The sequence below is a fragment of the Myodes glareolus genome, chromosome 4 (assembly GCF_982192425.1).
Source record: "Myodes glareolus chromosome 4, mMyoGla1.1, whole genome shotgun sequence".
NCBI lineage: Eukaryota > Metazoa > Chordata > Mammalia > Rodentia > Cricetidae > Myodes > Myodes glareolus.
Genome location: NC_142029.1, coordinates 54,881,657 through 54,906,268, shown reverse-complemented (window position 1 = coordinate 54,906,268; position 24,612 = coordinate 54,881,657). Strand labels below are relative to the sequence as shown.

At 39.8% G+C, this 24,612-nt stretch overlaps 1 protein-coding gene across 21 annotated transcripts in view; it reads right to left on the bottom strand.

Annotated features, from left to right (window-relative positions):
• Positions 1–24,612, bottom strand: part of Tfdp2 (transcription factor Dp-2) — a 136,019-nt gene that overhangs the window by 19,528 nt on the left and 91,879 nt on the right. For 15 of the 21 annotated variants that reach the window (XM_085689554.2, XM_085689555.2, XM_085689573.2 and 12 more), the window contains 5 exons: positions 22,354–22,475; positions 19,662–19,709; positions 15,294–15,456; positions 12,788–12,934; positions 9,623–9,691 (listed from right to left, as the gene is read on the bottom strand). In XM_085689554.2, coding sequence (XP_085545680.1) covers positions 9,623–9,691; positions 12,788–12,934; positions 15,294–15,456; positions 19,662–19,709; positions 22,354–22,475 — 549 coding nt within the window. The remainder of the gene's footprint in view (positions 1–9,622; positions 9,692–12,787; positions 12,935–15,293; positions 15,457–19,661; positions 19,710–22,353; positions 22,476–24,612) is intronic. The other 6 variants (XM_085689556.2, XM_085689558.2, XM_085689559.2 and 3 more) reach the window with 4 other exon arrangements.

Here is a 24,612-nt window from a genome sequence, read left to right as displayed (position 1 = left end):
GAACATGGTGGTGCATCTTAAATCCCAGCACTTGGGGACAGAAGCAGAGAGATCTCTGTGAGTTTGAGGCCAGCCTGGTCTACAAAAGTGAGTACCATGCCATAACCCGTAGTGTACAGAATATGCATCAATTTCTTGAAGGGAATTCATATTTTTCTAAGAATTTTCATGTACCTATTGCAATTGTGGTCAAAAAAGGAACATTTTCTGTTTGAAATTGTGTTGATTTAAATGAAAAATGTGATCTGTCACCATTTTTAGGCACTGTGTGATCTCTAGGAAACTGGCAGGCCTCTCTGTAACTGTTAATAGTGCATGCTTGGCCATGTATACTGTAAATAGCCTTTACTATTGTTTGACAATAGTGTTTGACAAGGGCCATAATTAACATCGCTTATGAATTGTGATAAAGAAAAAAGCCATTGTTTATTGATGTGAGTGGTTTGTTTTCATGTGGCGCCGGAAAAGAACCTGATTAATAGCTATAACTCCGTCAAAACTGTCTTTGTATTCGACTGTAGTTTAATGGTTTTTTCAGCTGGGAAAGTTCAGGTCTTATTAATGGACAACTTTCCTCACAAGCCATTAACAACTTTTTTTCAGGTGTTAGCATCTGTTTCAAGAACATGGCGCTGTGTTTACACATCGTCAGAAGTTTTGTTTGAATGGGATTTCTAAATTAATTGACTTGTTTAAGTAAACTCAGAGATGGGAAGAAAAAGTGAGTTCTAGTACAGTCAGGCTACGTAGACAAACCATGTCTCAAAACAAGAATAACTCTTTTTGAGATTAGTACATCATTAAATTAATTTTGTCTTGAGATTAGGACAGAATTTGAATAATTTTTGTTATGTCCTAAACGTACTTGTACATCATGAATGATTAATTATACAATGTGACAGTCTTAGAACTGACAATGTTAAAATCAAAGTAACAACTCTGGGAGATGTTGAAGATACTTCCTGACCTTCAGTATGTATCAAATATTCACATTTATTACTATTATTGTATGTGTGTGAGTGAGGGTGACTTCAGCGGGGGGGGGGGGGGACCTTCCACCTTCTGTGTATTCTAGAGACATTAAGTGCAAAGACCTGAACTAGACCACATTATCACGAAGCAGTCATAAAATTCTACACAACTTTGTAACACGTTTAATAAAAACCCAGAGACAGATACTGGAGTTCAACCAGAAGACCAGAAATCAAAAAAGCACCTCTACCTCAGCCCAAAAATAGCATGCAGCCTAGCAAAGTCATAAACATTCCCAAGAAACTGTGCCAGCCCTAGTCAAAGAGACCCACCAGGGGGTCCAAACAAGACCTGCTTGCTTCAAATGTCCTTGTGGGTATCTGATTAACGACTGTTTTGAAATTCTTATCTGCTGACAGTCATTGTTTTAAAATTCCCCTAGCTCCCAATCCTGAAATACCAAGGTTTGTGTCACCCTGCTTGCAGTTTTCCCCTCTATAGTCCCTTACCCTGAAGCCTTGGGGTCATTTTCCCCCACCTGCTGCAGCAGAGTGATGGACTATGGAGTGACTGATTACAGTCCTAGTTAGCTAATTTGTAATCAATAAACTCCAGTGTGTTTGCATGGAATACCGGCTCTGTGGTGGTCTGGCTTGGGAGTCCCATGATGCGGGTACAACAGAAGAATATAAACAGTGATAAGGAAGAGTTCCTATATTCTTATGACTCACTGTTTAATAGCACCAAAATTGTGTAGATGGTGAAAGCAGTTGGAACACACTTGCTGTGGGACAATGGTTTTATCCTAAAAAGATTTGTTTCTTGTACTTGTTTAAAATGCTGATTGGCCAGTAGCCGGGCAGGAGGTATAGGAAGGGCAACCAGGCAGGAAATAGAGGCGGGGCAATGAGAACAGAATTCTGGGAAGAGGAAAGAATCAGTATACAGTCCTCACTCAGACACAGAGCAAGCAAGATGTGACTACCTTGCCAAGAAAGGTACCAAGCCACGTGGCTAACATAGACAAGAATTATGGGCCAATATAAGTTATAAGAATTAACAAGGGCAGTGGTGGCACATGCCTTTAACCCCAGCACTCGGGAGACAAAGGCAGGCGGATATCTGTGAGTTCAAGGCCAGCCTGGTCTACAAGAGCTAGTTCCAGGACAGGCTCAAAAGCTACAGAAAAACCCTGTCTCGAAAAACCAAAAAAAAAAAAAAAAAAAAAAAAAAAAAAAAAAAAGTAATAAGAAGCCTGAGCAAATAGAACAACCAGTTTATAATTAATGTAGACCTCTGTGTGTTTATTTGGGACTAAACAGATGTGGAACCTGATGGGAAAGAAACCCCGGTCAACACATACTGTTATTTTAGTCTTCTTTTGCAGTGCTGGGTATCAAACCAAAGGCCTTGTTCTTACCAGGCAAGTACTTTACCACTGAGTTGCATATGCCTAACTTAGTATTTCTAGTTTAATAGTAAAAATAAAATTACCTCCTATGTACTGTGGACTGATTTCCTTATTTGTTTTACTCCCTTTGGCCTTTTGTTCTTTTCAGACTCAATATCATCTGTTGCAGGGGCTGATCAGCTTTAAGTGTGTTCCTTATGGAAAAGGTTTAAAGGCAGGAAAGGACAATTAAGTAAGGCATGAGTTATCTATAGGTATAATGTAGTCATACTACTTATCTCAATTGTCAGTTTGAAGAGAATCACTTGGGAGACAGACTTCTGGCCATGCCTGTGTGGAACTGTCTTGATAATACTAAATACTAAATGAGGTGATGTTCTAGTTACTTTCTGTTGTGTGGTTAATACTCTTGACCAAAAGCAATTCAGGAAAGGAAAGAGTTTTTTCCAAGTTACCATCTATCACTTAACAAGATGGAAGCAGAAATTATGGAGGAATACTTGTTGATTGTTTGCAGATCCACACTTAGCTTTCTTTCATTCTTTCTTTTTTCCTTCTTCTTCTCTTTCCTCATATAGCCCCAGACCACCTGTCTAGGGAATAGTGCCACTCAGAGTGGGCTGGACTCTCCTACACCAATTAACAATCAAGATAATCCCTAACAAACATGCCCAGATACCATCTGATCTGGGAAATCCTTCAATTGAGACTCCTTTCTTAGAAGACTGTGCCAAGTTGCTAGTTACACCTAACTAGGGCATGTGAGAAAAGTAACTAATAAACAAGCATAAGAGGAAACGGTGGCATGTAGGGAACAACTTGCATAATTTATTTCTATGACTACTTTGTAAATCTCATTTGATAAAAGGAATAAAAATGAAGCATTAAGAGGAACTAAATTTTATGTTTATAGAAAACCTGAAGATACTGTTTTCAGTAATAATTTGAGTTTCATTTACAGTTTGGAGCCACCTGGTTCTATAAATGCTGCCAAGCTGCCCTGAGGTTTTAAAATCTTCTATAAATATTTGAATTGAGAGAAAGATAAGATTAAAAAAAAAGGGACTTATAAATTTCAGGCATGTTTCTGGTGTAAAGATAAGCAAAGGAAAATAAATATTCAGTTTCATTCTTTTGCTGGGCACTTAAACATTTCAAAGCCCTATTGTTAGTATTCAGGCATCTCTACTGGCCTGCCCTTGGGGGCCTGAAAGAATACTTCCTCAGCTGCAACCACTAAAAAGCACCTCCTGTGCACATTTGCATCCTTTTGTTTTAGAACACAAAACTTTCCACAAAATGCCCACCTCCCATCTCTTTCTCATCACTCTAATCCTCAGGGATTAGTCTCTGCCCCATCTTTCTCTTCTTCCAAAAAAAAAACCTATGCAAGCCCTATTGTATGGAGTGATTTCTCCCAACTGTTTTTTAAAATTATAACATTGTTTCCATGACCTCAGCAGGTTCTCCTGGTGCTTCCTCCTACCTGCCAGCAGTCTGAGGCACGCTAGGACCCTGGGACCCGGTTCACATATAAAGCCTAACTTCTCAAACTAAAGGATCACTGGGCCTCTCCATCCAACAACACTGGCATGATTGGTGAGCCCCCACTTCTCCACCTCTGGTCATTCCCCACGAGTGAGGACTTGTCTCTTGAGTATGGTTTCTCACCTTTTGATCTCATCAAGTCTTGGTACCAGGCAACCACGGCTCTCTCAGGCTTGGAGTCCTTGCATGATGATACATAGTACAGGCGGTGCCTAGTTAATCTGTTCCTCTCTGTATTCCTGGGATACTAGGGATTGCAGACCCTTGGGTCTGTCTTCTCTGCTTCACTCATGGGAACTGTATCATCATCTACACGTCCAAACTCCCCTCTGGGTTGTCTTTTGGAAAACCTTGGACTTCTGTGTCCAGTGCCCGATATAAAAGCTTCTGAATTGCGTCGACCTTTGGAGTCAGATCTGGCCCAAACACCTCTTAGATATAAATCCAAATGGGCACTCCCTGGCACTTATAACCCAGTAATTGATGGGGCCTTTGGGACATTCTGCCAATGATTTGATAGAAGGAAGGAGATACCCTATTTTCAAGCTTTTTCTTATTTTTGCTCCATGCCTTCTTTTCTCTTGCCTCTTATACCTTTCTTTGTCTTTGATTTCCTCTCTTGCCTCCTTTCTTTCTTGCTTCTCTTCCTCTTGTCTGCCTACCGCTTTCAAGTACCCACTCCAACAAGGCCTTTCAATCTTTCGTGTTTCTCCTCCCCCAATAACCGCTTACACTAATGCTGTTGGGTGCAACATGTTTGCTTAGTGGCAAGTCCCACTGAAAGGTAACCCCTTCATGCTGAGATCCTACCCACTTGCTCCAACCCTAACAGATCAGCTCTGTTCACCTGCAACAAATTTGCTTTCTTGTTCACTGATGGCTTTGCCTTCCATTCAATACCAACACTTGGGTCTCTGGGGGGGGGGTTATCCACCTCTGACCATTCCCCTGGATGTGAGCCTTCATTGCTATAGTGGTATATTATTTGTGTTTTAGTAAAGCTTGGCTGGAGATCAGTGCAAAGCAGCCACACTAATCAGCCATATAGGCCAGGCAGTGGTGGCATGCACCTTTAATCCCAGCAGCCACACTAGTTAGCTAAAGAGGCTGGGCAGTGGTGGGGACAGGTCTCACTCTCAGTCTCAAACTGAGGATTTGTGGAGGCAGTATCACCCATTTTCAGTCTGAGGTAGTGTGAGAGCCCATAGACGTGGATCTGTTCTTCCGTTCCCTGGAGGTCAGAGAGTTCAGGCCTAGTCTTGCTCTTTCAAGGTTATTGACAAGAGATTTAAAGTGTGGCTATTAACAGGTTATTGTGACCTAGGGTGTGGACTTGGTGTTTGGGTATTAAGATGATAATCATTTTGTACTTAAAAGTCTTAAGAAACAAATACGAGGGCTGGAGAGACGGCTCAAAGCTGGAGAGCTTTGCCTGCTCTTCCGAAGGTTCCGAGTTCAATTCCCAGCAACCACATGTGCTTACAACTATCTGTAATGAGATTTGATGCCCTCTTCTGTGCCTGTACATGTAGGCAGAACACTGAATACATAATAAAGAAATCCTAAAGAAAAAGAAAAAAAGAAACAAACACGAGTGCATTCAGTATGCACTGGATTACCCTCCGGATACTATCTATGTCTGTATTTCTTTTGTATCTCTGCTTATTCTACCTAACATTTCTAATCCACATGCCCCTACAAGGAACGTACAAACTTGAACCTATCAAGGCTGGACCCCGACAGATATTGCCCCAATATGTGGCTATGGTAAGGTAGAGGTAAGAGCCAGTGACTGATTGCTTTTCTTTTCTGATCTTCAGGTTGAACCACAATACCTGCTTCTGGGTCTTTATCATTTGTGCTACACATTCTCTCTCTCTCTGTTTTTTTTGTTTTGTTTTGTTTTGTTTTTTTTTTTTGAGAAAGGGTTTCTCCTATAGCTATGAAGCAAGTCCTGATCTTGTAGACCAGGCTAGCCTCAAACTCACTGAGATCCGCCTACCTCTACGTCCGGAGTGCTGGGATTAAATGTGTGAGCAGCCACCACCCGGCTACTCCTTTTTATGGTAAACAAAAGGGAGGAATGTTAGTATTAGTATTCAGGCATCTGTATTAGTCTGCCCTTGGGGTCCTGACAGGGTATGTCCTCTCCCCTCCCCCCCTCCTGCCACTCTTGTCCTCTGGGCCAGTCTCTGTTCCCTTCTTTCTCTGCTTACAATAAACCTCCCATGTGAGCCCTGTTGTATGGTATGGCTCTTTTCCCATCAATTTTTAAATAAACACCACCACCTGTTTCGTTTTATTTTATTTATCATTGATTCAAACAGGGTCTTGTAGCTTTCATGGCCTTGAACCTGCTACACATAGGAATACAACTTTGAACTTCTGATTTTTCTGTCCCTACTTCCCAAGTGCAGGGATTACATGGATGTACCATTATGCCAGTTTTATGTAATGTTGGGGATTGAACCCAGAACTTTGTGCATGGCAAAAGCTAAGCAAGCACTCTACTATCTACAGCCCCAGTCTGATAGTCCCATTTTATGAGAACATTCCTGTTTAGCAACATTCTTTCTAACACATATAAGTGACTCTCTTGCAGACACCCACTGGCTGCACTGTGGGTGGGCCTTTCTACCCTGATGATTCTTGAATTATGGTCATTTTCCTCCCAATCAGATAACTCCTGTCCTACCTTGAACAGCTTTAGGCTATTCCTCATTGAAGATTCACCCTCTCTGGATAGAGATTCTTCTTGTGAGGGATGATGGCACCAAAACAGGGGACCCGGGACAAAAGGATATTATCCTACACAACAGGACTAAAGAAGAAAACTGGGAAATGTCAGGGGACTGAACCATGGGTAGGTACAGAAATCCCACAAGTTGATCTAGCCCCTTCCTGGGACAGATAAGACTGTACTAACTATTCTCTTAACAGACTGGAGATACCCCTCCAGGGGCACTAGGGAATTCTGGTAGGGAAAGGAAAACCACAACCCAAGACTTCTCCATCATTTCCCCTCAAAAACTCCTCAGGAAATCACTACTTGATTGACTTCACAATGGGCAGAATCAGACCCTCAGACAAGAAAAAAAAATAATGATTTTGTTAGGAAGCATGGTCTCAGTAACTTCTGAGTGCTGTGAAAAATAGATGCCTTAGCTGGGTGGCGGTGGTGCACACCTTTAATCCCAGCACTAGGAGGCAGAGTTGAGGACAGCCTGGTTTACACAATGAGTTCCAGGACAGCCAGGGCTATGAAGACTCTTGCGCGCGCACACACAAACACACACACACAAATACAAATGCCTCTGGGGATTCTCAATTACAATGTCATCCTTCAACTGGCCCAATTCTTTAAGAAGATGGAAATGATCTAATGTTCTTTAGGGTCAACTTTTATTTTTAAGTTTATCTAACTGGCCCACAAATGTCAGCGAGATCCTGCTCCTTTGAAGCCTCTTTTTGAAATCAGGAGACTCCTTACCTAGCTCTATAACCCCATCACCTGAGTTCTCTTTCCTTTAAAGCCCACATTTCCCTGGCTGACCATGATGGCACACATCTTTAACCCCAATATTTAGTAGATAGAGGCAGGTGGATCTCTGTGAGTCCAAGGTCAGTCTGGTCTACAAAGCGAGTTCTAGGATAGCCAAGGTTGTTAAATAGAGCCTTGTCTTGAAAAACCAAACCAAAACAAAAACGTCACATATCCCAACGGGTCTGCCCTGGTTTCCCCCTGAACCCTGCCTGTCATATGCTAGAGGAACTCAAGAAGTTCAACCTCAGGGCTGGAGAGATGGCTCAGAGGTTAAGAGCACTGACTGCTCTTCCAGAGGTCCTGAGTTCAATTCCCAGCAACCACATGGTGGCTCACAACCATCCGTAATGGGGTCTGGTGCCCTCTTCTGGCCTGCAGACATATACACAGACAGAATGTTATATTGTATACATAACAAATAAATAAATATTTTTTTAAAAAAAAAAGAAGTTCAACCTCAGCACTCTTCAAGGCCCTGGCATGATACAATTGCAAGAGATGAGGAAAGAATTCAGACCCACCTATGTTTTCATAGTCTGCGTTAGCCAAGTTTAAAGATATCAAAAAAGGAATTAGTTTCACTGAGAATCTTGAACCAGTATATACAGGTTTTCCAGACCTAAGCAGCCTTTATGGCATGGCCTGGAGAAATTTCATGCTCACTTTTGATCAGACCTCAACCTGCAAAGCAAAGAGCAATAGCGACTGGTAATGAGTATTATAGCTCAGAGTGAAGACTCATAGGACCAGGTTCCACAGGAGTCCAGGTGGTCCCTTTCAGTGATCCATCTAGAAACCCCCATGGTCATTGGAAGAGAAAGCACTTTATCATTTTTCTGAGGATATAAGGAAAGTGGAGATCAAACCTCTCGATTATTATTAGCTGAAGGACATTTCCAGAGAGAAAGTGAACCTCCTAGTATTTTTCTCCAGAAACTAAGAGAGGCTACTAGAAAACACACTAATGTAACACCAGGGCCCTTGGAGGATGTCCTCCTGAAAGACATAGTCTTCACTAAATCAGCTCAAGATAGCCATTGAAAATTGCAAAAACTGGTGGCTAAGCCAAGTAAGAGCCTGGACCAATCTTTGTAGATCACTACCTCAATGTATTTCAAACAGAACCTGTAAAGGTAGAGATAAAAGAACTAATGACATAATTTACTGACTGTTATGAGAGCTACCCAAGGAAGAGCCATCTTGAAGCAGGACATGGCTTCCTTCCTCTGTGTCCAGTTTACTTCCGGAGGGAATACCCAAGGACAGAGCTGAGGATTATGTCTCTCTTACACTCTAATGAACACTTTCCCAATAGCCAAAGCAATAATTGAAGGGCAGGATGGCTTCTGAGCAACAAGAACTTGAAACCAGCTCCCCAATTTAAACATTGATGAGTTCTGGGACTACCCTCTCCAGGATCCCGAATACCAGTCCAACTTGAGGAGCCCCAGGTAACTTGATAAGATGGTACACCCTGAGCTTCCTAGTGGATATAGAAACCTGGTATTTCATGTTGCCCCTTTCTCCAGGTCTCTAGTCACAGAAAGCAGCCATTTGTTTTTTCATAGACAAATTGGGCTAGCTCCTGAGATGTATTCCATAGCTTTCTGCCTATCGATGAGGAGACATTCTTTTCCAATACTCATTTCTCATTTTGCCTTCCCATTGGGGCAGAAATAGTCTCTCAGCATGAAGTGGGACTTGTCCTGCCTGTTTCTGACAGGAAATATCTATCTGCCTCTGGTGGAAGACAATGTAGACTTTTTAGTACAGACTGGATGGGGAAACTATAGGTCAGGCCACAACCGCTGCACCACTTCTGATACACCTAAAAAGCTCCCCTTTAGGGACAAAACAAGTAGTAAAACTCCTTGACGGTCTAACCTCTAGGTAAGGATGAACGCCCAAAGAGAGCTGCTGTATTTAATGTGGGCACCTTAGGGATGGGGGTAAATGTGACAGCCGGGCCACCTGAAAGGCTAAGCATTCAAGATCAATGACCTATGATGGGTGTGACTGTATTGGTATTGTTCCAGATACTACCTGATAGCACTACAACTATAAAACACACTGGCTTTGGAAGTAAATGAAAAGAGAAACACCATATAGGCAATGAAGGTAGTGAAAAAAATATGCCAGATCTTTACCTGAAGGAGAAGTTCTTGTAGCTGGGCCCGCTTCTGCTTTATCCGTTCTATCCGCCTCTGCTTCTCTATCTTTAAAACATGTTATAAAAAGCAACAAACAAATCCTTAAGTCATTTTATATTTTATTTTTACTTTTATTTTATGAGTGTTTTACTTCCACGTATGTCATGTTAATCTGACGCCTGGTATTCTTGGAGGCCAGAAGGTGGCATTGGATTCCCTGGAGTTACAGATGGTTCTGAGCCACCATGTGGGTGTCAGGAACTAAACCCTGGTCTTCTACAAGAGCAGCAAGTGCTCTTAGCTACTGAGCCATCTCTCCAGTCCCCAAACAAATCTTTTAAAAATGAAGTTATACTTTTATCTACTGTTGTATTTTGAGATAGGGTCTCCCTATGTAGCCCAGGCTAGGCTCAAGACCCAAGTTCCCCTTGAGTCTACCTCTCAAGTGCTACATATATTGCTGTATGACATCATATCCAGTTTGCTTTCTTCTTGGACACATCACGTAAAACAACTTTCTTGTCTGCTCGAAAAAAAATTATTTCCTGTTGGCTCCTGATTTACTCTGGTCTACACTAGGAGTTCCTTTCCATAGTTCTATTAACCATCACACTATTTTTAATACTTAAGACTCACATGGACATCTGTGTGATACTGCTATAAGAATAAAAGTTAAGCCCCCACCTGCCAGTTATGCCCACATCCAGTCAGGATAAGCTACACCTGACTCTCTCGCTAACATGCCTCTCTGATCTTACTGTCACTACTGAAGTCAGATTATACCTAATCTTTCCTTTTCTGTACCATATCCCTCCCCTTATACCAGGTATTTTTTTATTTAAAATTTTTTTTGAGACATACTGTTGCTATATACCCAGACATTACAGGATCTTGTGGTCATCCTGCCTCTAGCTTACAAGTGCTGGATTTAGAGGTGCACACTATTGGACCCAGCATTTTATATATATATATATATATTGAGCTCTACATTATTCTCTGCTCCCCTCCCTGCCTCTCCCCTCCCCCTAGAACCCCATGCTCTCAATTTACTCAGGAGATCTTGTCTTTTTATACTTCTCATGTAGATTAGATCTATGTAAGTCTCTCTTAGTGTCTGCATTGTTCTCTAAGTTCTCTGGGGTTGTGGTTTGTAGGCTGGCTTTCTTGCTTTATGTTTAAAAACCACCTATGAGTGAGTATATGTGATAATTGTCTTTCTGGGTCTAGGTTACCTCACTCAAAATAATGTTTTTTAGTTCCATCCATTTTCCTGCAAAATTCAAGCTGTCATTATTTTTTTCTGCTGTGTAGTACTCTATTGTGTAAATGTACCACATTTTCCTTACCCATTCTACGGCTGAGGGACATTTAGGTTGTTTCCAGGTTCTGACTATGACAGACAAAGCTGCTATGAACATAGCTGAGCACATACATGTCTTTGTGGCACGATTGAGCATCCTTTGGATATATACCCAAAAATGGTATTATTGAGACCCAGCATTTTAAAAATAGTTTCCCACTGTTTTTGTAACAGGTTGACATTGCCTAGCATTCAGTAATTTACTGTATCACTTCTCTACAGGTATAAACTTTGCCCACACTCGGCTGTAAGCATACATTGCTCACCCTTAAACATTTGCCAACCACTCTCAACCCACTCAGTGATCATTTCATTGGAAAACTCTACCTTATCTCTCCTTCCAAGAGAATTTACAGACTTTTTTTTTCATGGATGGTCTTTCTCCTTTCTCATTCCTGAGATAGAACCTATGGCCCCATTCATACTTGGCACAAGAGCTCTATTACTGAATTGTATCTTGAGCTCAGATTAAATAATATATTTTTAATGGTTTTTCGAGACAGGGTTTCTCTGTAGCTTTGGAGCCTGGCCTGGAACTAGCTCTTGTAGACCAGGCTGACCTCAAACTCACAGAGATCTGACTGCCTCTGCCGCGCGAGTGCTGGGATTAAAGACGTGCGCCACCACTGCCTGGGTAAATCGTATTTTTGATAACGTCTATTTTTCATCTTCTTTATTAAAACAACAGTTTAGTTTCTTGGGGTCTTGATTTAAGTGTTAAACTTTGTCTTGTTCTGTGGTTAAGGACATGGGTAAAGCATTAATAATGTAATTAAAATGATATTCAAGATCTACTCAGGAAGAAGAAAAGGGAAGAAATTTCTACTGTAGCATATAAAAACACTATTGAAGAATGTGGCTTTTTTTCCCCTGTCATTCACAAGAACAATAATAGTATTTTTTATTTCTAGGTGGGGGTTGAATGCAAAAGTACTGAGTAAAATCTGAAATCAACTGCAATTATCCACAAAAGCCTGTTCACCTCAGTTCACATTATTCATGGTCTTAACAGTAAAATTATAACAAACCAATTAGAAATAGTGTCAGAAACATACTCATTTAGGGAAATTTTTCTATAGTGACTAAAGTTAACCAAGTTAAAAATATTTTTTTAACATTGCTCCAAAATTAGTGAAGGCCACATTAAAATGCTGTCACTTATTGATGGTAGAGTCAAAGGTAAATTTAACGTCCATAGTTATACTTTGGATATTGGATAAGAAACACACCATAAGCTTGAGCTATTGTCTGGAAGCACAGATTTACCTTGAACCAAAATAACTAATCAGGTAAACTTAGATCTATTAGATGACCTACCAAAAATTTACTGGCAGGTACTTTAAATTAGAATAAAATAAAGATCTTATCTAAGAAACAACACAGATGAAATCCATTCATCTAATTTTACAGTTGTTGTTGTTTTGTGTTGAATTTTTGTTGTAGGTCTGCTTTGAGACAAGGTATGTACTCAGGCTAGCCTTGAATTCTGTGGTGGAGATGACCCTGATCCTTGCTTGATCTTCTCCCTACTTCCAAGAGCTGGGGCTAGAGGGATGCACCATCATGCCCAGAACACTCACTGACATTTTGTTGCTCAGCTTCATGATTTGTAAAATAAACTTCAAATTACATCTCCAAAACTCTTCCAATTCAACATTCTCCACAGAATCTTAAAGTAATGATGCAAACGTGAACAACTAGGAATATCTTAGTATTGCATGACTATATTGCTATATGAAAATGTCTTACATATAGAATAAACAAACAAAAAAATCTACTATCCGACAGTACTTCCTACTCACCTCCAGGTTTTGACATTCCTGAGCAGAATTGGTAGGCAAGCCAATCCATTTGATTTCTTTTTTTTCCTTTGAAATTATGTTCATTGCCATTAGCACATTTAAAGCATCATAAACTCTTCGTCTAATGTTCTTCTGATCATAAGCCTGCTAAAAATATCTTTATTAAGTGATAATTTTAAGGGTTATCTTTCACATGCTGCTGCTGTTTATGACACTATCTCCCAACCGCTGAAAAATTCTCTGTCCAATGAAAATGTCTTCAGAATTCAATACGTAACAAAGACACTTTAAACATTTTATTCATTTATTTATTTTTACATTTTTACGTGTGTGTGCTGGAAGAAACAAATTCTTGCCATAGGGTCCATGTGGAGTTCAGAGAGCCACTTGTGGAAGTCCAATCTCTTCTTCCACCAAGAGAATTCTGTGTCTGACTCAGTTCATCAGGCTCGGCAGCAAAGTGCCTTGGTTGTTGAGCTATCTTACCAGCTCTGAGGACACTTTGCTTCCTTACTTTCTAGTAGTTCTGAGGATTGAACCCAAGACCTCATTCATGCTAAGCAAGTGCTCTCACAGGATTCCCCTATCTCTAACTCTGAAGACACTTTTACACAGAATCACCCGAAGCAAACATACTACCACCAGATTGACAATGAAAAATACTAAGGTGGGATAAAGATTTAATAAAATGGAAGCTTGGAAATGTAGAAAATATAAATACATGGCCAAATCTCAGCTATATAAAAACAATTATGGAATCCAGAATATATAAAAATTAAAATCCATGACAAATAAATATAGGGGTAAAGTATTAGAAGTGCCTGCATTATTAGGTAGGAAGAATTTCATACTTTAAAAGCATCAAGGATAGCAAGGCGGTGGTGGTGCACGCCTTTAATCCCAGCATTTGGGAGGTAGATCTCTGTGAGTTCAAGGCCAGCCTGGTCTACAGACCAGGACAGGCTCTAAAGCTACAGAGAAATCCTGTCTCAAAAAACAAAACAAAACAAAAAAACCATCAAGGGCTAAGGGGTAAAGTGCTTGGTACGTAAGCATAAAAACCCAAGTTGGATCCCCATCACCCACTTAAGAGTCAAGTGCAGTAGACATGCATCTGTAACTCTAGTACAAGGGTGGTGAAGACATGTGGATCCTAGGTGCTTACTGGCCTCCCAGTTAGTCAATCACTAAGCTTCAGGTTCAGTGAGAAACCCAGGCTCCAGGTGAGTATGCCAGGAATGGTACCATACATCTTTAATACCAGCACTTGGGAGACAGAAGCAAATGGTTCTCTGTGAGTTCCAAGCCAGTCAGAGATGTAAACTGAGACCCTGTCTATAAATACATACAACACATACATACATAAATAAGGTGATGAGTGACAGGTGCTCGAATGTTAACCTGGCATCTGCACATTCATGTATATTAGCCACTACACACACACACACACACACACACACACACACACACACAGACAATATACACATATGCACATGCATATGAAAGATAATGTCTATGTAAAACATGTGGTTCATGGAATAGTGCTGACTAGCTGTTTTCAGTCTATAAGAAGAACAGGAATTTGTCCCAAAACATATCTATACTCTTAGCACACTAACTGGTTCAAGTAACCTTTTCCTTTCTTTTGGTAATAAGAATTTTATTGAATAAATACATTTATATTGATTGTATAATGAGGTTTTTATCTTATTGTAGATAGGAACTTCTGCTTTTGGAGTTTTTTATTTGTTGGTTTTTGAAGATAAGATTTCTCTGTGTAACCCTGGGTTTCCAAGAACTCACTCTGTAGATCAGGCTGGACTCCACTCAGAGATCTGCCTGCCTCTGCCTGATGATAGGAAGTTTTTAAGACAAAATTGAATCAATTAAATTTCATGATAATAAAGGATAGTGGGGAACACTGAATTGATCTAAATATAAAATGAATTCTAAATCAACATAAAATTTAAATTATGTAACTGAATTTTATTTTGTTTTTTGGACATGGGGGAGGGCTCACTATGTAGCCCAGGTTAGCCTTGGACTTACTATATACTGCAAGTTGGCTTCAAAATTGTTGATTTTCTTCTGCTTCAATCTCCTAAGTGCAAGGCTCCAAAATTATTGGGGGGCTAACAACATGGACCAGCGGGGTAAAGCATTTCCCAGATAGGTGTGATGACCTGAGTTCAGTCTAGAGCCCAGGTGAAGGTAAGGAGGGAACTGACTCAACAGTGTTCTCTGACTCAGCATAAATGTTATGGCATGCATGTGCCCACACTTATCATACATGCAAACATGAAATATTAAAAATATTCAAAATACGTATCTGTTCAAATAAAAGAGTATTTCTAAAACAAACCAAAAATTTACAATAGAAATTCCCTTAATATGAAATAGGAAACTCTCAATTGAATGACTCCCTGCTTCCTCAGAGCTATCGCTCAGACTCATAGGTAAACTGAACCATGTACTACAGTCCATATGAAACTCATGATTCACCTACCGAATCGGCTGCCAGATGGTTATTTGAATTGGTAAACTCGGATACCAGTTCATCAGCGACTTCATTGTATGATGTCGTGCCTTTCCGCTGAACTTTCTCGCACACTTTCATTGAGAAATGTCTTAAGCCTTTCCCATTTTTATCACCTTTTTTGCTTCGTTTACTAGAAAAGAAAAAAATTCATATTCCATTATAATTAAAGGGACTTCCTCTACAAAACTATGCAAAAATAAAACCAGAAGAGAATCATTTAGTTTCCATGTTTTAGTTAGTTTCGAATGAAGAAAATTTAAATTGAATGAGGGAATGTTTTCAAAATTAATTTTTATCTTAAAAGCTCAACAATATACAGTGCTTTTTTATCCATTTAGTAAGCAAGTACTGACAAATTACTGTCATCTCAGTCACTTTGAGACACTATAAATAAATTTGTGAAAAGTTACAACAACTCTACCTTCTAGAGATAATGTCTTAATATTTATGTTTTCTTTGACATTAAAAAAATCACTATCAGTTCTTAGCCATTAAGAAATGAGGGGTTAGTTTAGTCCAAATAATATGTGGGCATCAAATATATGCAAGAACTGTTTTAGGGACCAGAAGTATAAAAATTCAGGTGAAATTCCTTTCCTCAATAAGTCTTAGAACATGATGATGAAACACATTCACAATGTGGACAATTCCAAAGGTAAAAGTGTCAGGCCACAGTCACTAGCAATGTCCTGTGGAAAGATGGACAGTTATTTTAACGTATAGGAAGATGGCTTGCGGGGACAGTCATAAGCAGTGAGTGAAGGTCAAAGGAAGGAAATGAGGAGCTTTAGTCAGGAGAAGCAGCAACGAATACAGGATGGCAAAAACAGGTAAGACATATATTAAATAGTAGAAACAAGCAGGGGGCCCCCAATATAGAACGCAAGGTGAGCAATGACAAACATGGGAAAACCAGGCTTAAACACAAAGTAAAAAAATTTTGACTTCATCTCATCATGTTTATCAGCAAAGTCTGACCCATTAATAAATTACTCACATGTTCCATGTTATGTACCAAAAACAAAAAAACAAAAAAAAACTAGACACACTCTTTCCAAAAGAACGAGACAAGAAGATGATATCGACTTTCTTCCCCCACATTCCTGTGATGGCTGTCATCTTATATCCTTGACTATATCTAGAATCAACTAAAACCCATTCTTTAATTTTAATTTCTTGAAACACGGTCTCATTGTGTATCTCTGGCTAGCCTGAAACTCGCTACATACACAAGGCTAGCTTCAAATTTCCTTAATCAGACTGAAGCAAGAAGATCTACCTTAAATCTCAGCTACACCTTCTGGTGACAAACCAGATTAAAAAGGAAAGGATGGAAGTAGGAAACTGCTTTTTGCCTGCTTGCCCTTGTTATCACCAGCAAGATCATTTATCTTGTTGCTGACGTGTTCCTTTAACAGTATTAGAATTCAACTCCTTCAGGATTTCAACATACACCAAAGGCCAATAACAGCTCGTCAGGAATCCTCCAGGATTCCAGCACCAGATGATGGTGACATTAAGCCCAATGCACTATTGAATAACTATCAACTTCTTGGCTTTTTCCATTGTGACACAGTCATTGTTGGAGTACCCAGACCACACCTTGTAAGCCAGTCTAAATTGCCTTTTAGTGCTGTTTGTGTGTGTGTTCCATTCTATTAGTTCTGTTCCTTTAGAGAACCCTGACTAATACAATTAGGAAAGAATTATAAATGCATCCTCAGAGTACAGGCACTGAAGTACAGAAATGCAATGAAATTTCTAACTGATTTGAGTTGTACAGTGAGATACTGATGTTGGCAAAAATTACTGTGTTAAAGTTGAAGGTGAATTTTATAGGGATAAGGAGGGGAAAGAAAAACCAGCTAAGAAGCTATCGTAATTGCTGAGGTGATGACCTGAAGCTGGGTCAATGGTAGAAAACATGAACAGACAGAACTGCAAACATTGAAAGGCTAGAATCAGTAGAACTAAGCATCTGATTGATATGGAAAGAAAGGAACAGAAAAACAGAAAATCTGAATTGAGCGTTTAAATAGTATTAGGCACACTCTGAGGGGCTACTGAGATGGTTCAACAGGTAAAGGTGCTTGCTTAAATCTAATGACCCAAGTTGGACCTGGAACTCATACAATAGAAGGAAAGAACTGATTCCATTAAGTTGTTCTCTGAACTTCATATGTGTTCAGTGGCAGACACATGTACACCAACACTGATAAATAGACAATAAATATATGTGATTTTTAAAATGTTAGGTGGTGTGGGAAGTCCTATCTATGCGCTACTTTTATCTGTTTCGGCTAGTGACTTAGCAGAATAGAGCAAGGCAGGAGTTCCAAGGAAGAGAGTAGGTGGAATCAGGGAGAAGCCATGTAACAGTCTCGCTGGAGCCTAAAAAAACTTTGTTGGTAGGCCATGACCTTGTAGTGATGCACAGATTAACGGAGATGGGTTAAGTATATAAAAGTAAGGTAAAAATATGTTTAAGCTATTGGTCAAACAGTACTGCAAACAACATAGTTTCTGAGTGATTATTTTGGAGCTGAGCAGCCATGAACGAACGAACAACATTCCACCAACAGTTAGGGGCTAGAGAGACACCTCAGCAGTTACCAGAGTTTGGTTCCAGCATCCACATCAGGCAGTTTACAACCACCTTTAACTACAGCTCCAGGAGAGTCAATGCTTTCTCTGCCCTCCAAGGGTACCTGTATGTATGTATGTATGTATGACTCACACACAACACACACATACAATCATGTAATCTTAAAACAAAAACCTCTTTAACTGTCAAGCATGCTGATGCAAACCTATAATACTAGTACTTGGAAGGCTCAAAAAAGAAAAACAAAAAACACAAACAAAATCAACAATGAAACATAACTCCCACCAAAATTAATTTCATTAAGTAGGAAATGTGTGTGTGGCTAAACAGTTGGCTCAGTAGTTAAGAACCTTTGCAGAAGACCTGGTTTAGTTTCCAACATCTACATGGCGGTTTGGTTTCCTACATCTACATGGTGGCTCACAAGCATTTGTAGCTCCAACACTAGGAGATCTGATGTCTTCTTGTCTCCTTGGACATTGGATGCATGTGGTACATACATATATATGCAGGCAAAATACTCATATGTACAAAAATAAATAAATCTAAGATTTTAATAAGTTTATATGAAATCCCATTCAACACATACTCAGAACACTAGTAAGTCAGGGTTTATCTATGTTAGTTTTACAGAAATGACTAGCCCAGGAGCATTCTAGGTGCTTCACATCCTTATAAAAGTCAATAGTACCTTTTTTCCTAATGGCTATTTAGTAGGTATAAAGCAGTACTGTTCACTGGTTTTCTTCATTAACTATATTTGTTGATGGAATAAGAGATTCTACTACTTTGTTTATTTCAGTTGAGGACAGGGTCTCACATTAGCTTATACATGTAGGCTTATAATTTCCTATGCAGCAGAGGATGTTGTAAAAACCATTAGCAAGGCTTTATTAACAGAACAATTATCATATTATAGAAGTCAATGGACTCTGAAATGACAACTATATTTTATATAGTATAATACTAATATGAAACCTAGTATAGTGGCTTGCGTGACCTTTTGAACTTAGGCTCATATAATGGCTCTAAACCAACAGATCCCTTCTTTCTTCCCCTAGTGCTGGTCATGGAACATAGGACTAATGAATGTTACATAAGTGCCCTTCCACTGATAAGTCTCTAACGCCAGAGGTAACTGACTAGAGAGATATTTATACTTGTTGAGACCACAGTAATTCTGTTATACAAAAGGAGAACCACTATACTAATATTCTAAGAAAAGACAATCTCATACCCTAAAAAGTGTCTTTTAAAAAAAGTGTTTACTATGATCTAGAACTATTTAAGAAAAAAAACCAACAATTGTTGAAAAGTTTGGGCTTGTTAGGAAACTATGGAGTATTTACTTTGGAAGAACATTTTTGTTTTGAAAAGGAGGGAGGGGCCTAAATGACTAATGTCATGAAATATCTACTCAAACTTTGCCAATAAGTGAATGGGAGGCTGAGCGGTGGTGGTAACGCCTTTAACTCCAGCATTAGGGAGGCAGAGACAGGTGGATGGATCTCTGTGAGTTGAGGCCAGCCTGGTCTACAAAGCAAGTTAGAGAACAGATTCCAAAGCTATAGAGAAACAATGTTTCAAAAATCTCTACCCCACACCAAAAAAGTGAATTAAAAAGCTCAGTGCAGAATGAAATAATGGTAGAAACTGAATGAAGTTAAAAGTTATACAAAGGAGCCCCCCTTTTCATTGCGGAATGTGAAACAAAAGACACTTATACTCACCTTTCTGAAAAATCAGAGTCTATAAATTCTCTAGCCCGTTTTCTATCACTAAAAAGACAAAAAGATAGCTTAAGCATAGCACATAACACAACTCTATCTCTTAAATCATTCATTATAGTTTGACTCATTCTAAACTGAATGTACACATGAAAAAAAACTTAATTTTTACCATGGGATAAAGACATCAAAATATAATAATTCTTAGGTTGGAATAAGCTCAATGAATACTTGGGTAGGAAAACAGTACAGATTTACAAATCAACTTTTACAAAACCCTTGTTTATATGGATATGTCTGTAACTCTGTACATGGCAAAACTTGACAGGGCTCTTACTTCATTAACTTACTTATCCTTGAAGCAAAGGTCATTCTTAATAAAGAATTACTGTTGGTTTGCATAAACACACATAGGGTAGAACCCAAGTAGTATGTTATTAGATGTGTAACACCTCAAGTACTAAAACTTCAAAAATGATAGAGTTTAGAGTATTATTTTAATATTTTTCTTTCTTCCTTCCTTTTAATTTTTATTTATGTGTATGTGCCACGTGTATGTGGGTGCCCACATTGGCCAGATGGTATCAGATGTCTGGGAGCTGGAATCCTGAGCCACCTGATGTGAGTGCTGGGAACCAAATTCTGCTCCTTTGTGAGAACAAGTATTCTTCCCACTGAGCCGCGTCTCTAGTCACTCCTTTTCTTTCTTGCATGCATATGTACCCATTCCCCACCCCATGAGACAAGGTTTTACTATGTCACCCAGACTGGCCTTGAACTCTCCCAACGGTCTGGGATTACATTAATGAACCACCACTCATTACCTCTTCCAGAAGACAGGATGCTGAAGTAACAGAGGAAAAAGCATTTTATAAACAAAAGTGAAACATAAAGGGTTTGACAGTAATGGGGGCAAAATGGTAACAGACGGAGTATCTATTTCACTGCCTAATATTTATTTAAAAAAAAAATCAAGGAAAGTTTTAATGAAAATGTTAATATATTTGCCCTCTTTTCCTAGTTTTTTTTCTGATTTTTAAGAAAGTTAAAGGGAAAATCATGAGTAAAGCCAAAACAACATAATTCTTTTAAGTGTGAAAATTTATAAAGTTAATTTTTATATCTCCAAAGTAGCTAAGTATTATAATCATAAAAAGTAGTCCTATTTCAAAGTTTTGAAAAGTCAGAAGATCTAGTGATAATTTGTTAAACCATTTTTCTCAGCTTAAATAATGGTTGTACTCAGGGCTGGAGAGATGACTAAGCAGTTAAGAGCACTGGCTGCTCTTCCAGAGAACCTGGGTTAAATTCCCAGCACCCACATGGCAGGTCGCAACTGCCTGTAACTCCAGTTTCAGGGACTCCAATACCTTCACACAGACATTCATGCAGACAAAAGAAGAATGCAAATGAAGTTAAAGTGAAAAAAGCATAAAAAATATGGTTGTACTCACTGACGTGGTGGTACTGCGTATTGAGGCAAGCCTGGACTACACAGGGAGCTCAATCATAAGTGGTGATTTTAAAGCAATATATTAGTTTTAAAGATCTAAACTAACTGGGTATGGTGACAAATAACTACAACTTCAGTATTCAAGGGGCTGAGGCAGAAGGACCACTGAGAGTTCAGGACTAGTCAGGGCTATATATCAAGTATTAGGCTAGCCAAGGTTATATCTCAAGACTCGGTCCCAAACAACAGTAAAACCCAAACTCATAGCAACCTGTAACCAGCACTCGGAAGGTGGACATAATCAGATCAGGAGTCAGGACGAACACTTAAAGGACTTAGTGAGCTGGAGACCATTCTAAATTACATGAGACCCCAATCTCAAAACCCCCCAAACAAAAATAAATAATGCCGATTAACAAAACAAGAAGAGAACTCAAGGGCTGGTGAGATGACTTAGTATATAAAACACTTGCCATGCAAGCCCAACAACCAGACCCCAGCACACATATATAAGTTAGGACTATGGGGTAAGCTGCCTGAAATCCTGGCAAGCACTCAGAGATGATTGAGGTAAACTGGCTAGATAGACTAGTCAAATCAGCAAGAGACCTCCCTCAGCAAATAAAATGTAGAGTGATGAAGGTAGACACCTGCTGTTAACCTCTTGCCTCTATATGTATTCATTCATATACATGTATGATGACAAATACATATGCCCACAAAAATATCTCTCTCTCTCTCTCTCTCTCTCTCTCTCTCTCTCTCTCTCTGAAGAGACAGTGTTGTGGTTAAGAGCATGTACTGCTCTATCAGAGAACCAGGCTTTCTTGTTTTACTGCATTGACCTTGGGTGGATCACAACCACCTAAAACTCCAGCTCCAGTGAACCAGTACCCTTTTCTGGATTAAACAGGCACCTGCATGCACTCATGGTCACATATCCCACCCCTTTATATACTCATATATACATAATTAACAATAAAATATTTGGGTTGGCGAGATGACTTAGTGTGTTAGAGGCACCTGTGGTAAGTCTGACAAACTGAGTTGGATCTCTAGGACTCACAGTGGGAAAAGAACTGACTCCCAAAGCTTTCCTTTAATTTCCACACAGGCTACATGACAAGCATGTGTGCACACATTTGCAAAATAATAAATGTAAAAAGGGGAGGTAGGAAGACAAGGACAAGACAGCAGGACAGTGAGGGGAGACTTAGAAACAGTCATTTCTGACCCTCTTACCTGGGAACCCAGCCAGCAGCCTCAGCTATGTGTGTCTGCGTGACCATTGCTGGTGCAGGGGGATATGGACTCCCAATCAGAACACTTCCTGAATTGGTAATTCTCTGTGGTGTGCTTATAATCTGTAGAGTTGGTAACAAGAAAATAAAATTAAGTATTCACACCTTTAAACTCAGCACTAGGGAGACAGAGGCAAGCGGATCTTCTGTGAGCTTGAGGCTAGCCTGGCTGTCCAAGACAGCCAGGGCTAAATAGTGAGACCCTGTCTCAAACAAGTAAGTATTTTTAAATGAAAATGTTTAAATTGTTATTTAAAAAAATGTAAGTAAGGCATTGCTGGAGATGGTTCAAGCAGTTAAGAGCACTGGCTGCTCTTACAAAGGACCTGGGTTTGATTTCCAGCACCCACATGGCAGCTTATAATTGTCCATTATTCCAGTTCCAGGGGACCCAATGCCTTCTTTTGGCCTCTACAAACATCAGGCACACACACGGTGCATAGACACATTTCAGATAAAAGATGCATATTTAAATAGACAGACAGACAGACAGACAGGGTGTTGCTGGCTAACACACAATGCTATCTAAACAATCATCTAAACTATCAGTAGTATCTTTGATTAATTTAGACCCTAGCATTCTTAAAACATCAGTATCCTGATTCCTGGCATGATGTCACAATGTGGATTGAAGTAGGTGAACAAACAATTTGGAAGGATTAAACTGTCAACTAACAACATCTTCCCATTAGAAAAATAAAAAGCTTTTGTCCTAAGTGGTAAGCCTATAATCCTAGTACTTTGGGAGCTAGAGAGATGGCTCCTTGGTTAAGAGTGCCTTCTGCAATGGATAACAAAGGTACAATCCACAGCTCCAGAGAAACCGAATAACAAGGAGGACCCTAAGGCGGACACATGGGTCACCCTGGGAAAGAGAAATAGATGAGATCTCCTAGGCAAACTGGAGATGGAGATGAGTAGAGAGGAGAGGATGTGGAGTGGGGAACATGAGGGACTGGAATGGTTGAGTTGGGGAAGGGACAGAGAAGGTGAGTAATGAAAGATGTACCTTGATAGAGGGGGCCATCTTGGGGTATAAAGGAGAAACCTAGTGCAGGTAAACTCCCAGAAATTTAAAAAATGACCCCAGCTAAGACGTGTAGCAATAGTGGAGAGGGTGTCTAACTGGCCTTCCCTGTAATCAGATTGGTGACTACTTTAATTGTTATCATGGGACCTTCATCAAGTAACTGGCAGAAGCAGAGGCAGAGATCCACAGCCAAGCACTGGGTTGAGCTCCAGGAGCCCAGATGAGCAAGGAGTGGTGAGGGACGGGGGACAAGAGGGGGGTTGGGATGAGGTGGGAGACACACAGGATCACGATGGGGAAACCACAGAAACAGCTGACCCTGACATAGCGGGAGCTCATGGACTCTAGGGCAACAGCTAGAGAACCTGCCTGAGACTGACCTAGGCCCTCTGTATCTGGATGACAGTTGTCATAAGACTGTGAAAGCGCTGCTTTAAATTTATTTATTTATTGATTGATTGATTGATTGATTGATTGATTGATTTTTAAGGAAAAGATTTGGAAGCTGGGTGTGGTGGTACACACCTATAGCCTCAGCACTAAGGAGGCAGAGTCAGAAGAGTCCTCCACTTATTTAAAGCCAACATTTATGTATGTAGCAATTTTCTAACCAGCCACGGCTACAGTGAGACCCTGTCTCAAAAAAGCATGCTCCAATGAGTGGAAGTTATTGGAAGAAGACTGGTCCCTCTTTGGATAATGGATGCAACAGCTACTGAGCATGTAAGAATTCTACTTTAGCAACAACTTGCAAACTTCCATACTAATAGCACTTTGGTGAAGACTCAAGAAAAAAAAAATCTGTATAAAACTATCTATATAAGAAATGATTCTATTTATACTGTCTTCTGAAAGCTAGACTGCTAATCTGCATTTGGCACTATGTTCAAACTCCACATCATTCTGCAGGGTCTATACAATGCCAAAGGACACTCACAGAAAAGCTGCAAGTGTTTGCTCAAGTTTGTAATTCCAGCTCTTGAAAGACAGAGACACACAGATCTCTGAAGTTGAGGCCAGCTGGTCTACAGACTGAGTTCTAGGTCCGTCAGAGCAATGCAATGAGACCCCATCACACAAAACAAAAACACCAGTATGAAGGACATAGTTCTCACCAAAATGTTCTCTATCAAGCAGAATTTGGATATGAACAGCATAGGAAAAACAATG